General features: G+C 38.5%; 1 protein-coding gene across 1 annotated transcript in view; it reads left to right on the forward strand.

Annotated features, from left to right (window-relative positions):
• Positions 1–11,732: 11,732 nt before the first annotated feature.
• Positions 11,733–16,633, forward strand: part of CENPF (centromere protein F) — a 47,828-nt gene continuing 42,927 nt past the window's right edge. Inside the window, 2 exon segments of the mRNA XM_032466472.1 lie at positions 11,733–11,894; positions 12,551–12,747. Coding sequence (XP_032322363.1) covers positions 11,733–11,894; positions 12,551–12,747 — 359 coding nt within the window.

A 16,633-nucleotide genomic window follows, 5' to 3' on the forward strand; every position in this document is an offset into this window, starting at 1 on the left:
CATTTCCAAATCCTTTCTTGGAGAAAGAATTCAGATTACATAATTATGAAAAACAAACCTGTTGCCACCCAGCATGAACTAACATGTTACAGTACTTTATGGCTGAGGGTTATTAAGCCAGCACCCAGTTTCATGCACCAAGGAGAACACTGGGAAAATGAAAATCTGCCAGTTTTGTTAAAGTTATGCCATTTAATGGTAAGGACATAGGCAGTTCGCCTTTCTTGTGAGATCACTCTACTTTAGGACTTTGGGTTGATTAAGTAGGTGCTCATTTACTGCTGATTAGGGCCGTATGATTATTAGCAACCTAAAAACCTAATAGAGCAATTCGTCATATGAGCTCTTAGTCAGAAGACCACCTTGGGGGTCCCGAGGCATCCTCAAGATTCTCATCAAATGCATCCTCTGCTGTGTAGCCTTCTCTGACACTGCACCCTGGGGCAACGGAAGTAATGAGCTCTGATCCGGTGTAGCTGTTCACAAGCATACATTGTCTATTCAATTCAACTCAATTCAACCAAAGAATTCTGATGTTCTGAGTTTTTGAATGTTTCAGTTTGGGTGAGCTTGGAGATAAAAGACTCTAAACTAAATTTTGATTTATGCTTCTTAGCTTTAGAGTCTCTGTCCTAAGACTCCTGCTTAAGGTTCCCAAAGGAAATCTATTAATATCAGCCTTGGGGCTGTGTCGGTGGCCAGGCACTAAAAAGGTCTTACTTTCTCATTTCAGACAGGTAACCCAATAAAAAGGCCTTTCCCCCTCAAGCAAAAATTTGACCTATATTTCTATTTTCAACACAGAAGTGAAAAAAAAAAAAAACCACCAGTCTGACTCATCAAATTAGGCAACCACCAACTCAGTATATAACCTTTCCTGTGATTAATATACCTTATAAACTTACTGTGAGGTGCAAAAATCACCTAAGTTCTTCCAGGAGAAATCACAGGTGATTAGATGACACAGCCTCCCCAGAACAGTGAGTACCAATGGTACCTTCTGGGTACTTACCATGTGGCCTGGCGCTAAGAGCTTTACACAGATGATCTCACTTAATCCTCATAACAACCCTATTAAGTGGATAAAGGTGAAGCGAGGTTGAGCAATTTGCCCAACGTCTCACAGCTGGTAGGTGGTAGTCCTGGGAGGTAACCTTCAGTTTGATGACCACAGCCCTGCACCGTGCTACCTCCTGGTCACCAGACAGGGGAGAGTTCTAGAAAGCAAGGAGAACACTCTTCGTTGCTGTGGTCAGCAGGTTACCTTTATACACCCTGAATACATATTGTCATCTTTGACTTTTTGTTGTGAAATAATACCTTTTTCTCTTGGTAATTAAAGAATCACATGCAAATCCCCAAAGTGTTGGTTACCTGTTTTTTAAATAGTTAATGTTCCTATTTTCTGGTTCTAGAATCCCAGAAGCAAAATCTGGAAGGGAAAATACAAAGGGTAATTTGGTACCTTTTATCTCTCAGGTATCTGGCTAGCTGATACCAGCCAAGAGAGGATAGGTTGGTTCCTTCAGCTGCTTCTCCTCCTTTAATTTCCAAGAGGCAGGAGACAGGAATAAACAGTCGTCCTCAGTTCATGCGTGGTTCACTTGCACTTCAACTCATCCACTGAGCTTGGGGCAAAAAGGAAAACGGCTATTCCCAGCTTTTTTTCTCCCCTCCTCTCTCAAGGAGTTTCTTTCACCACATAGCTGGGCAAGTACAACTGCATGACTTCCCAATTTTGGGGGCCCTCTGATCTATCCTTCACATGTTCTATGTATATTCACTGAAACTGACTACGTGCCCAGCATTGAACTAGGCATTAGGACTCAATGGTCAGTTTTTTGGTGGCTACGCAGGGAAACTGGATTCCCATAAAGTCAGGCACTCTCCAGGTGCTGTTCAAATATTGCATCTACTCTCAAAGGCAGGAGTAGTTTTAAGGTTGAGAGAGCGAAGAAGTCCGGGCTCCCCTGGGGAGACGGAGAAGGAAGTGAATCATCAGAGATCCCTGTCTCAGGATTTTTTGGTTTGGGAAGTGAGGACTGGAATCTAAGGAGCCATAAAAGTTGCCGTCTATTTATTTTGAGAAGTAGTAAAGGTAGAGAGTAACTTTTCTGAAACCATGTCTCAGGGTCCCCCAGTATTCATGATTTCGTTTCTTCACATGACAGCCAGGCCTCACCTAAACACACTGGGGCCTGAATTCCTGTAACAGATGTAGATAAACAATCAATTTCGGCTTGTCTGAGACTATCACAGTTTTAGCACTGAAAGTCCCACGTCCTAGGAAACCACTCACTCCTGGGCATTTAAAATGGTCACATGGGTCATCCAACGGCTCCTTGAAATTCAACAAGCGAAAACTACAACCTCAATATGTAGGATTATATTTTGCTTCGGATCAGGGAGAGTTTTAAAATGTTACATCCTCTGATCTTTTTTCAATGTCTTATACCCTAAAATAATGACAAAAGAAACTCCATCCAAATCCACTTAAAAATATTCTAGAACCATTCTTACCAATGTAGGGCAGGAATGATTTAACCATTTAAAAACAGAGTGAGCATACAATTTAATTGTCAAATTAAGACATTTCAACAATAAAAGGGGGGACTAAAATTATTTAACGTGTCATTTTTAACATATTCATTTATTGACCAACAATTTTTTTATATTGTTGAATCTATAAAACAGTTCCATTAAAAATCATTAAAAAAATTATTTCTAAAAAACATATATATACTCATGTCTAATAAAGCAAACATTTTGAAACATTTATATTGATTATCTGAACATCAAAAATCATATAAGCAGAATAATTATTGTTGGTATATATTTATATACTTTATTCATTTCCTTAGCTGTATCATTTGTTAATACTCTGTTACTGAGATATTTCTAAAGAATATATTGTTTTTCAATATAATCTTTTTTTTTTTTCCATTAAATTGACACAGTCTTTTCCAATGGACTCTTCTCTGGAGCCCACAATATTTTCAGGTGAGAAATTATTCTTCAGGGGTGAGACTCATGGTAAGCTCAGAAAAAATTTTGCTAAATGGAGAAGATTCTCAATTCCATCCTATTTATTTTGAAATGTGTAAATATTTCAGCCAAGGTATTTTCACAGGTTCCTTATGTTTGCCTCCATTCACAGTAGATTTTTGTTTGTTTGTTTTTACAAATACACTTGCGAGACAAAACTTGTCAGTAAGTTGTCTCTCTTTATGCTTCTTTAAAACATTCTGTGTAGTTTAGATGCTTCAAAATTGTTATGTTTTGCCATTTCATTTTCTCTGGGATAGATGTACATTTATAAAATGAAAACAAGGGACTCTATCAAAAGACTATTCCACAAGCCAGGATATTCCAAGGTGTAATGATAGAATTTCAAAAAGGTAAAACTTGTAAATTGATTAAACTCTCTTGTTTAATTTACTCAATTCTTTCCTTGCTTTTATAGGATAAATTTCAACATCTCCCTGTTTCCAAATTTTGTTTCTAATAACTGCAATTCTCTTAAAAGCTACATAGAACATTTCTGCTCTCTATATTTCTTATTTAGCAAGAAATTTATTGACAAGAGATAGGCTGTCTGCAGAATTTGTCCTCAGATGATCCTCATAAAATGAATAACTTTATCTTCAAAATTAAATGTTTAAACTGAATTTACAATAGTATTCACAATAAGGTCAAATTTTTTTTTTAACTTTGATTCCATGAATTTCATGAAAAAAATTGAACAATTATTGGAATTAATTTTTTAATTTGATGCAACTGGTGATACATAAAAAAATGAGTCACTTAGCTGTCTGCAGAGTCCTTCTGTTAATTAAACCAAACACATTAACAGCTATTGCTTTATGGTTCATACTTGTCCAAAGAAACCTTAAAATAAAGTCTAAGATTTAAAGTAAATTCTGGGGTCTTTATAGCATATTTATGTCTTCCAGTTTCCAATACTACAGGTCCCAGGGTAGATGGTAAATGTTGGCAAATATTTTGTGCACATTGTACATTTATTATCAACTTTAGTGAATAATAAAAAATTTGTACCTAATTTTCACTAAGCATGTGTTTTTGTTTTGTTTAGCTTTTTTTTTTTTTTTTTTGAGCTCATTGCTGCTAAGAGGGTTTATTGCAAAATCTTTAAAAATTGTTACAACAATAAGTAAATACAGGCTTCCCCAGGTTTAGGAAAGTAAAGTGTTAATATGAAACTTTTCGTAAGCTGAAATGGTATAAAGAGAAGCAGTTACCTTAGGACACATCTTACTAATGGATGCACAAAATAAATCAAGATAAAGCACAGATGCTCACAGACACAGTTCAAAGCTACAGTGGCTTGATGCTGAGATGTTGAGTGTAGTTCCCGGGGAAGGAGTTTGGTGGCACCACTTTCAACGTTCTTAGTTTGCTCTGCCTCTATAAGAGCTCCTGCAAAACAAACAACACGTGCTATTTTTGCTTTTTGTGTTCTGTGAATGTGTTTCAGTTAGCGACAACAGGTACTAGAAGTGACATAAACTGAACTTTGGAAAAGTTGGGGACAGCTGTAAACAGCTATAAATTTATACTATCTAGTATAAGACAAAACCATTTCAGCAGGATTGTTCACATCTCGTGGTATAAGCTCTAAGGCAGGCATGCTTCACCCTCACTTCCCACATTTACTTCACATGCACCAAATGTCTGATTTCCCACATTTCAAAGTGATCCCACCCACTGGCAGACTGGCAGCCACTCCCAGGCCTCACTCTGGACCAAGGCACAACTGACTCACAAACCAGATGGCCACCAGGGGCAGCAGCAAACACTTCTCCCGCATCACCAAGGACCAGAAGTGAGTGGCCTCAAGCCTCCTGTATGCCACCACACTGTGTCAGCCAGCATCCTGTGTGCTGTCCTTAAAGTGGAGGAGTTAGTTACCTGTGTCAAGATGAGCTTCGAAAAAGTGAGAGGGGTTCATCTTTAACCACTTGTTAAATGTTGAACTCTGCTTACCGCACGTATTTCTCACACTACCAGAGAAGGCTATGGTAGAACATGGAAGTACAAACCCAATCTGGGTTATTTTAATACAACTATTTTTAATAATATTTTGTTAAAAATCACCACCACAACAGCTCTGGGACCCATGTTAAACCGGAGGGATGTCAGGACAATAGAAGTAAATTAGGAAGTATATCTAATTTATCGGTTGACCACAGGGGTGCTTCATAAAATGGTTTTCTGTACGCTATTCCAAACCTATTAAATCAGAACAAGGGATCGCCTCAAAATTTTGATTGAAAAAAAGCTTTCCGTGGTATTCTTAGGGACGCTGAAGTCTTATTCCTGATTCAGGGAACTCCTTCACCTTTTACTCCAAAGTGTCAAGCCCCCTAGTCAGAGAGGCCGGGAGAATCAAGCACTTTACTCCTGGATCAAAACTATTATGGAAAAGGAGCTAGAGACAAATTGAACTTAAATTCAGCCACATGATATAAATATTGTCATCTCCTTGAGCAAACTTGTCTAGCAAGTTGAGAGATTTATTTTTGGCTGTATCATTGCCTTTTGGGGAACTTGGACCTGCACCAGCCCTTTTCTTTCTTTGAGGATCAGATTTCCCACTAAAAAACAGAAAATATAATGAACATTGATTTTACTATTTTGGAAGAGACAAGTACTAGGTGAGCCCCTTTTCCCCCTAAAAATGCTATGGAAAATTTTAAACTATATAAATAATTTCACTTCACTTATAAAAACTACTATGCAAGAGTCATGAGAATGTGTTTTGAGTTTCTATAAGGTAACTGATTCCAGAATGATGATGTTTTATCTGTTTAAACTATTTTCTTAATTTGCATTTTGTGGGGTTTTTTTGGCCAGTAGCTGGTTGTATGAATTTTTAGAAATATCTCGATCTCACTGACCTCAACTACAAGATGAAGATTTTAGTCTAGTGTATGGCCAATGTTCATTCTATTTTCCTGAATTTATTTTTAATATCTTTTTTGAATGTTTGGAATTTCTTATCATGCACACACTTTATTATTTTATTATTTTGTTAATAAGAAAGATTCTATAAATTGGGAGTTTGGGGATCGGCAGATACAAACTACTATGTATAAAATAGATAACAAGGTCTTATTGTATAGCATATAGGGAACTATATCCAATAGCTTATAATAATCTATAATGAAAAATAACATTAAAAAGAATTATATATACCTACATATATATAAAACTGAATCACTATGCTGTACACCAGAAACGAATACAGCATTGTAAATCAACTATACTTCAATTAAAAATAAATAAATGAAAAGAAAGATTATATAAACTAGGCTTATGAGCTAGTTTTTTTCCTTTTATTTTCCTCTACTTTGAACAAGCAAATGTTATTTTTTAAAAAGAAAGTAAACAAGAACATTATGTACACTCAGGGAAGGGAGCGAGGGAGGTAGAAGAATGTAGTTAAGCCAGGGCATGTAGGACAGCAGTAATTTTTAGACTTTCTAAGGTATAGGGGATCACCTAGTGGTGGGAATAGAAAAAGCTTTTTAAAAGTTTAAGATCCTTTTTCTTGTGCTTCAGTACATAATACTAAATAGTGTCCATATGGTTTGCAATCAATTTACTTCAAACAAAGGAAGACATTAAATATTTTTTTGTTGTTAACTTTATTTAAATCATAATATGTTGACTATGTAATATTTACCCCCAGGCCTCTCCTATGAGGATTAAAAGTCCCCTAATATTAGGTCTTGAAAATTAATTCTTGTCCCAAAGAATGTGTCAAATTCATGATTCTACGGTCAAAAGAAGCCTAGATATGTACAAAACAAGCATGAAAGCATGACCCTTACCTACAAGAAATCCCTGGTCTACAACCATCAGCACCTGGCAAATCCATCATAATTACACTTACACTTCTGATTCCACAGATGAGTGAGATGAGGTTCTATTTACATAATAAAAGATTCAAAACATTTGTGAGACCAAGATGGATTTTTCACTTGATAAAAATAATATGTATATGGCAATTTCTCTTTAGTTTGGGTTCTCCCAAAAGCAGAGACTGAGTTAAAGACTTGGATGGAAGTAGTCTATTTGGGTGATGATTCCAGGAAGTGAAATGGGGAGCAGGGAGAGTGAGACAGGGAAGGTGGAGAAGCCAAGAGAAGGGCACCAAATTGCAGTTGTCGTAGTAGAAGCCATTGGTTTGAATCTCCCAGGATCTCTCGGAATCACCTACAGGAAAGGTGGAACCCTGGGCTATTTATCTGCTGACTCCTGACCCCATTTATTAAGGATTGCTCCTGGATACTATAACTGTCCCCACATCTCCAAGCTCTGTTATGTGCTGGCTAAGCAGCCCCCCTCAGCTTCAGAGAAAGCTCTGGAGCAGAGAAGTGGAGCAACCCATGGCTTGTTGAGGTGGAAAGAGTCAGAGCCCACAGAGAACTGGCTACCACAATTGTGGCTGAAATCAGAGTGGGTCAAGAGGATGCCATGAAATTACTTGCTGTAGACCACATCTTACCCTACTCAGATCCACTTGTCCCTTTCTTAAGTTCACTTTGTCATTGTAGCTTCAAAGTGGTGGCCACAATCTCTAGAAAGGACTTTGTGCAGGAGAAGTTGTGGAAGAAGCTAATGATGCCTGTGGGTCCCAAGGTCATGACTGATATTCATCAACTCTCTCCTCACCCATTCTAAATTACCTCATCCTTGGCCAGCATTGGCTGGTCTCATTTGTTTGCCTGGTAGGGGATTCTCAAACTTCATCTGAGTGGTCAGGCTTAGACTGCCTTGGTCTTGTTGGGCTGCGGTAGCTGTAATTGCCTGTTCACTGCTACTATCAGATACAAACACACATAAGGGTACCCCAGGGAAGATGCTGAATTCCAGACATATTCTTTCCTACCCCCGTTATGTAGCAGCAAGCCTGGCTTCTCATGATAATCAGAGTTGAGTGACCTCACTATATTGTAACTCCTTTCTTTGCCTGCTGTTCCACCCACATAAGGAAACCAGAGACCAGTTGTAGTTTCAGATTTTGTGGAACCTTTTTGTGTCACTAGGAATAGTGTTCCCCACTCCCTACTTTACTCCATTCTTTACATGGTGTTCTCCCTGTGTCTCTGTCTCTATGTCCAAATATCTCCTTTTTATAAGAACATAGTCATGTTGGATTAGGGCCCAACATAATGACTTCCTCTAACTTAACTATTATAGCTGAGACGAGTCTATTTCCAATTAAAACGAGTACATAAATACACACGATACTAGTGAGCTTCATGAGTGGAGGGGGGGGGGACATTCATTTCAAAGATTTTTTTCTGGCTACAATGTTCTCTGCTGGAATTCCAGCTAACAAATATTCAGAATCACCTCTTTAGAAGATGATCAATAGAGAGCAGCAGTTTGACTGAGATTCTGCATGTTCTAGATTCAATTTCAAATGACTTAGCTTTCTATGTGGCTCAGTCAACTTTTAAATAAAAACAAGAATACTTTCCTCAAAGAATTGTTAAGAGTGACACTGGTTGAAGAATGCATGACAGAATAGTACCTAAAATCTATGTCCTAAATTATATATTTAATAAATAAGTAGATATGTATGTGCGGTATTAAGAGTTTTACCAGACAGCACACTACTGCTGGCTGTAGCCGATAGACCGACACCCTCCTAATCAGCCAGCCCATTCCCTGGCTTTTGCGGAAATAGCGGTTCAAAACGTCTTCCAGACTCGGCTACTTAACTAAGTAGAAGCACGTGGTCTCCACCTCCCCACAACAACAAAAAAACTCCGTAGCTCTGGCACCCCGGCTGGTGTGGCTTGATTTTTTAAATCTATCCGAAAGGACCAATCAAAGGCGGCAGTCCGAGTGCGCGGAAGCGGATTGGCTCACAGCTGCTGGCAGTGACCAATAGGTTTGGAGGCGAGTTTGGTCCGGCCAGGAAGCGGGTGAATCGAAAACGGGTGGCGGCCGCGGGCAGTTTGAATTGGAACTGGGGCTGCAGCCCGCGGAGGCTGTACCAGGACCCGACTCTCTGAAGAGCTGTTTTCCGTTCACCGCCAGCGAGGTGAGCGTCCTGCTTGGGTCCCGGCTCTGGCGGCGGGCGTGGGGGAGCCGCTGGCTTTCTGCCCAGGGTTACTGGGTGGGGATGCCTGTGGGATCGCACTCCAGGGAACTGAAGGTGCAGCGGGCCGCCGCCTCCCATCTGAAGGGACTGGAGAATCAGCCCCGGGGGCGGTTCTTAGGGGGTGTCGGCGCCCCTCCGCTGCCGGTAAAAGTGGGCTGGCACTAGTGTCCGGAGACCCTGCTCGTTACGAACTCGATCTTTGGGGGATCAGTTTCCTCCTCTGTAAGGTAAAAGAATCAGAGGCCAGCAGGTATTTACTAGCAGCCTTCCGCCTCCAGGAACAAGTGGCTCCTGTTGGAAATTTGGACACCGGTCCTTTGTTGCACAGAGGAGATACAAACTTGGGTTTTGATCTGGGCGGCGGGTTGGTGTGCCTGTTGTTAGTTGCGAGAGCATTTCTCTCTTGCCTGCCACATTTATTTGGCTGCACCTGCGTTCCTCGCTCCGTTGTGGGATGAGGACACAGAAATAAATGACGTGAGTCCTATCCTCGAGCCTGGTCTAGAGGAGCAGGCTGAGTTTTCATTCACTGGTTCTGCGGTGGCACTGTAGGCGTGTTTCGGTTTCTTGGTGGAGATGCAGGATTCTCATCGATAAAGGGAAAGAGTGAAAACCGGCCTGCAGTGCTGGGGTGAGAGTCACACAGTCACAAAAGAGCTTCCTCCCGCGCTTTATCGGGTTGTGCAATTTGGGCATGAAGAGTGTCCTCTACATAGTTAAGATAGAAAGACAGAATTTTCTGGAGGGAGGATAGTCCTGCACATCTTTTTTGCTAGAACCTTGACATCCAGGGCTTTTCTTCATCACCCGCTTCCCATCCCCTTTGTCCCTTACATTTTACTTTGAGGTTTACAGTTTTTGTCCTTTTGTCCCAGTAGCTCCACACAGATTGTTGTTGATTGATGCCTTAATCTGTCAAAGTCCCCTCTAATCAAAATTAGCTCGGGTCTGGTGATTGCTTTAAGCCTTTCTTTATTGCTGTATCTTAGACTTTGAAATGGAAAAGTATTTAATTGTCAGTCTTCCTTCTGTTTATTTCCATCATCTCTATGATCTTTTTAAACTTCTTTTAATATTTTGTTGGCTATGGCGCCTCAACGTAATGATTTCAGGCTGACTGAATTGTTTAGGAGTTAACAGTTGTGTGCCTCTGAGGTATGGTATGCCCACCCCTGAATGAGCAAGCTGGTTTGGAATGGAAGGAGTAGCCTATCAGAGCAGTGCAAATTGTCCTTTGTTGGTGGAGAGGCATGAGACTCCTTTCAGTAGTTTTTGGGTAAGTGGGAGTGGAGTTTAAGATGCTGTGTTCAAAGGTCTAAGGGAAATGGGGGTAAATGGCAGAGAAAACAGGGCTTTCCAAGGCCTGATATCTCAATTATGTTTCCCAAGACCCATGCTTCTCTTAATTTTTGAAATTTTTTTTTTATTATTTGTAGTACTTTCATCAACTATTTATTAGTTGTTCTGATAACAGATTTCATTGATAAAGCTGACTGAAACAAAACGCTAAAATGGTGTGGACTTCATTCAGTAAAAAAATGGATTCTCACTCTGTTGCCAAAATAACTGGAAAATGAATGCTTTTTCTTTCACTTAAGTTCTAAAGGCTAATGAATAAAGGATAATTGCCATACTTTTCTCCCAGCTGATTTAAATTTCCTAAGATGTGGCTGAGAAAGGGGTAGGCCACTTCCATCTTGGTACCATAGGTAGAAATACCCAAAAACCGTCAAGGACTAATATAATGGCTAACATGTACAGAAAGCTTATCAGGAGATACTGTTCTAAAGCTTTAGGGAGTCACCACCACTTTATTATCACCAGTTTTACAAATGAGGAAACCAAGGAACAGAGCAGTTAAAGAGCATGCCTGATGTCACACATCTTGTAGGTAGCTGAGCAGGGATTTGTCACTAAGGCTCCTGGTCCAGGTCTGTCTGGAGAATAATTTTCCTGTATTTTGCGATGATTCTAGGTGCTAGTAGGGCATTCACCCTTTGTTCATTTGTGCATTGACTCAACAAATGATAACCACTTGGGAGAAGGGGGTACCTGTGCCATGAGAGACTGCGATAGGGAGACATAACCGGATTATGATGGATGCCCTCAGGAAGGCTTCCCAGAGGGAGAGGGACAGAGTATGAGTGCACATTCACAACATGAAGAGAGGAAAGAAGAGCATTTGTAAAATAAGTTATCATGCATTTTATTTGTCCTATAAGGCCTATTCACCAGAAACCTTATAGCAAAATATTCATATATTGAATCATGAAAGCAAACTGAACAATAGAGAGCAGGGAGCCATATAAGAAGTAAAAAATGAGAAATAAGAAAAACAGAAAGCAAAGGGGAAAGCCAAACAAGCATGTTGTGGACTACTTGACATCAGGTATTGGCTGTCACCTTTCAGAGGGTGAAGAAGACGGATATTACACTCTGTTGAAATGTCAGGTTTTGAAATTTGGTTCTTAAAGCGGTTGTGTAGTTTCCTTAGTCTCTGAGATTTTAAGTTTCCTTTTACTATGGTAAGACCAAAAGTCTGTTCATTCTTTCCAGTTTATAAATGTTTGAATAATAAAGAAAGGCGAGCACAATGAGCTGGGCATTGGAAGAATGGAAGGAAGGCCTGCCGACAAGAGCTCTTCAGAAAATTCAAGAGCTCGAAGGACAGCTCGACAAACTGAAGAAAGAAAGGCAGCAACGGCAATTCCAGCTTGAAACCCTGGAGGCGGCACTGCAGAAGCAGAAACAGAAGGTATCACCGAAATGCTAGTATTTAGAATTGTTCACTCATTATTTGGAGGAATCGTTTTATCTTGGTTTTCCAAATTTAGAGAAAAATGATTTTGCTATCTTCAGGTGGTAACCCCTCTCCTCTCCTCTGTGAGTCATTTTTATTTTAATCACTTCATTTTCTCCATCCTCTCCTCATTTCTGCTTACCTGCTAACATGTAGGGCTGCTGAGTTCCATTTTAACTTCCGGCTGGGACCATGAATTGGGCACTGCATTTGCATTCTGCACCAACGTGGTGGAAAGCCTCTGGCTCCAAATTCAGGGGACAGTATTAGAGCACTTTGTGGTACAAAGAGATACCGCTTTCTGAGAGTGAGTTTTTCACCTTAGTATTCCCAGATCTCTTCAGGACTAATAAATGGAAACTTAAGTAGTACTTCTTTTGTACCTCTGTGTTAGCCAACAGGGTAGTAATACTATAATCATCGCTTCTAAAATGTTTTTGCTAGCGGGAGAATTTTTCATCTAAACTTTCTCTGTTTATCACACATTAACATCTGGATTATTACAACTGTATCTCAGAAAATTAGTCATCAGTGTTAAACTCAGATTTCCAAATAATACTGGGTAAGTCCATGAGTAAGAGACCTATTTCCTTTTGAACAAACCCCATTAGGTTGAGAATGAAAAAAACGAGGGCGCAAACCTGAAAAGAGAGAACCAAAGCTTGATGGAAATATGTGAAAATCTGGAGAAGACCAAGCAGAAGATTTCTCATGAACTTCAAGTCAAGGAGTCACAAGTGAATTTCCAAGAAGGACAACTGAATTCAAGCAAAAAGCAAATAGAAAAACTGGAACAGGAACTTAAAAGGTAACTTTTTTTTGAATGGTATTTATTATGGCTATCTTTGTTTGTATTCATCAGATGCTCTATCATTTCCTTTTATGATGTAATTATTATGCATTGCAGTTTATTTTCTTTCCAGTGGAATAAACAATGATTCGAAGAAAATTAATTCTTTTCTTATACACTTCAGTCCTCTTGTGGCAGGGTTCAGTGTTGTATAAATTTATGAAATAGTGGCTAGCTTATTCATTTACTCACACTTTATGTGCCACGCACTGTGTTTGTTACTGGGTGACACAATAATCAATAATAACCAAAACTCTCAGCAGTGGTTACTGAAAAGATGGAGGGAAGTTAAAGCATGGCTTATACTGATGGCTTATGTTTTCTCTGAGTGGAAAAGCTGTTGCAGGGAATGAAAGTATTAGGGAACTACGAAAGGACTGAAGAGTTTGCGGGCTCAGTTGAGATTGGGGACTGGGAATTTATAGTGGAATTTATAGAGTTGTATGATTTTTTTTTTCTTTTTTCAACATATGGGATATAAATGCTGAGAAGGTATACAAGAAAATTGATTTAGGGTTGCTTTGGGCCAGGGTGATGGGATAGAAGAATATGGAATAATGGAGGTTATTGGAAGAGAGTGGCTGAAGTCGTGTGCCATAGAATCTCAGCTGGAGAGGAGGGAAGTGAAGTCAAGAAAATTTTCCTCCTGAGAGTTCCCATTTGAGAGACCCATTTTCCATCTTAAGCCTTACATAATCAATTCACCAGTTTCAATACCATATTTAAGCAATAAAAAAGGCACTTATTACTACTTTTCCATTTAAAAAAAAAAACCCCAAACAACTAGAGGCATGAATCAAGATAAATTTAGTGGGACCTGAATGCTGCTAGCTTACAAATGGAATCTTTTTGTTCTAATAGTAGAATTTTGGCAAAATAACAAGGAGTGATAAAGGCTAAAAGCATAAAAGACTTTAGCAAATTGCCCCATTGCTAATTACACAAACATACTGCCAGACATTTTTAAAAATTTTTTATTTTGAAATAACTTTAGACTTCCAGAAAAAGAAATTGTTGACATCTTACATACATAGTATACAATGACCAAATCAGAAATAAACAGATTCAATACCAGTAACCAAACTACAGACTTTATTAGAATTTCACTAGATTTTCCAGTAATGTCCTTTTTCTGTTCCAGAATGGATCCAGGATTCCACATTGCATTTAGTTGATGTCTTGTATTTTTCCTAAGCTGGGACGGTTTCTTGTCTCTTTTGACCTTGACATTTTTAAGGAGTACTAGTCCCCTCTTTTGTAGAATAGTCCTCAACTTGGGTTTGTCTGCTGTTTTTCAACAGCGGCAGAGCTGGCATTTTGGACTGGATTATTCTTTGTTGTGGAAAGCTGCCTTGTGCATTGTAAGATACTAGGAATTCCTGGCCTCTACTCCCTAGATGCCAGTAGCACTTATCCCACATCCAAGTATTGATGATCAAAAATGTCTCCAGGCATTGCCATATGCCCTTTGGGAGGGCTAAATCATCCTGGATGGAGAATTGCTAGGTCAGACTGAGGTTATGAATTTTTGGTAAGAAACCACAGAAGCAGTGACGTGCCTTTCCCAGTACACCACGTCAGAGGGTGCATGATTTAGTATGGCTTTTAACCTGATCACTTGGTTAGGGTGTTATCAGGGTTTCTGTAGTGTAAAGTTACTATTTTTCCATTTGTAATTAATAAATATTTTGATACCAAGAATGTTTTTTCCTAGCATAGTTGCAATAATCTTAATTCTACCTACATAGCAAACATATTTTTGAAAGTTAAAACATTTAAAAATCACAGTTGGTTCTCTGTACCCATGAGTTCTGCATCTGCAGATTCAACCGAGGGTCGAAAAATATTTGGAAAAAAAATTCCAGAGGCTTTCAAAAGAGAAACTTAAATTTTGCTGTGTGCCAACAGCTATTTACGTAGCATTTACATTGTATTAGGTATTATAAGTAACCTAGAGATGATTTAAAGTGTAGGGGAGAATGCGCATATTTATATGCAAATATTACCTATGTTATTTAGATGAGAGTTAAGCATCTCCAGATTTTGGTACTCAAGGGGGTCCTGGAACGAATCTTTTCCAGATACCAAGGGATGACTATACGCTTGTCTTTTTGTGAAGATGATAATTTAGATACACAGAAGTCTTTTTCTAATTTTGTTTCCAATCCATGTGGGAAGCTGACTGTCTATATATAAGTTGCATGTTAGAATGATAAATAAATTTCTATCTTGTTGAGTTTTTTTTGTTTTCCTGAACTCTATTAGAACAGGGACCTTGTCTGTCTTATTCACCACTGTATTCCTAGCACTTGGCAATTGTAGGTCCTCAAATATTTGTTGAATGAATGAGTGAATGAGTGAGAAGCATTTGTTTTGGAAAGCAGGTGCATGGAAAGTACGACGCTCACTTCAGTATGCTGGAATGATTATTCCTTTGGAAAGCACATTTTAGCTGCCAGTTTTAGAAGTAGTGATTTTAATAATTTAGATAGAAATGTTTGTATTTTTAACATTTGAGGAAAAGATGCTTTTGTATACATTTCTATATTTCATTGAAAAGTGCCATTTGGTAGCACATATGCTTGTAGGTATAAAGTGCTCAGGGTTGTACGTGAGACGTAGGAGCTGTTAAATGTTAGCATTAGTATTATCATTATTTTCAGTTGTTAGTCATCATCATCATCATCATCATCATCATGGGGTTAGAATAGAACATTTAGTTTAAAAAATTTTTATGATATACAGTGTTGATGGATATAGGTGCTTATAAAAGCTTATAAACAATATAAACTTTAGACTATAAAAACTATTGTATATACTTTGCTATAGTATAAAAACTGTTAAGAGTATAAAATCCATAGACTACAGAAACTATTGAGTACAGTTTTTAAATTCTCACTGGTAACCTTCAAATTCAGGGTAGGAACTTATTTTTTCCGTCTCCAAGGCCACCAATTATGTTTCAGGAATGTCTTGAACAAGTGAGGTTGAACATTTGAAATGCTGGTCAAAAACTGCAAATATTGGTAATCTCATACAATTAAATTAAACTAGAAAAAGCAACTTAATTTAGTGCTTTTTTTTGGTGATGATGGTTTGTATTTCTGTTCCCTTAGGAGATGGGAAACAAAGGTTTATAAAAATAATAGCAGGTTATACTTTTATCTAATATTTAAAATTAATAAAATTTTATTTTTTTTTTAATGAAAAGATAGGGTAAAGGGTATAAGATGTGAATTTGAGAGGGAAAAGAAACACCGATTTTGCAACGATCTTCAAGATTGATCTCTGGAGTCCCCAACCTTGTTACATCTTTGGGAGTCTGCCTACCTGCAATGTCCAATATGGTAGCCACTGGCTATGTATGGCTACTGAACACTTGAAATGTGGCTAGTGTAAATAGATATGTGCTGGGAGTACACGGTGCACACCAAATTCTGAAGATTTAGTACATGTAAAATATCTTAATGATTTTTGTACTGATTATAAGTTGAAATGATAATATTGAAAATATTGAGTTTCATAAAATATTAAGATTAGATTCACTTATTTCTTGTTAGATTCACTTATTTCTTGTTACTTTTTTCATGTTAATAGAATATTTTTATTGGACGGCCATGACCTACCGAAAGTTGAAGTTTGAATGTGGTGATTTGACTTGCTGAGTAGCCGTTTTTAGGTCATACATGGCTTCTTCCTTCCAGATTGAATTTGGAGCTGGGTGGAGCTAGGGCTCTGAGGCACTTTCTTCACTACTTTGTTCACTCCCTGCTTTAAGTAATGTGTCCATGGCAAGAAGAATGGTGCACGCATCCTTAGCCATTCTAATAGGGTGTTCATTTTA

Source organism: Camelus ferus, chromosome 23 (genome assembly GCF_009834535.1).
Source record: "Camelus ferus isolate YT-003-E chromosome 23, BCGSAC_Cfer_1.0, whole genome shotgun sequence".
Taxonomy (NCBI): Eukaryota; Metazoa; Chordata; class Mammalia; order Artiodactyla; family Camelidae; genus Camelus; species Camelus ferus.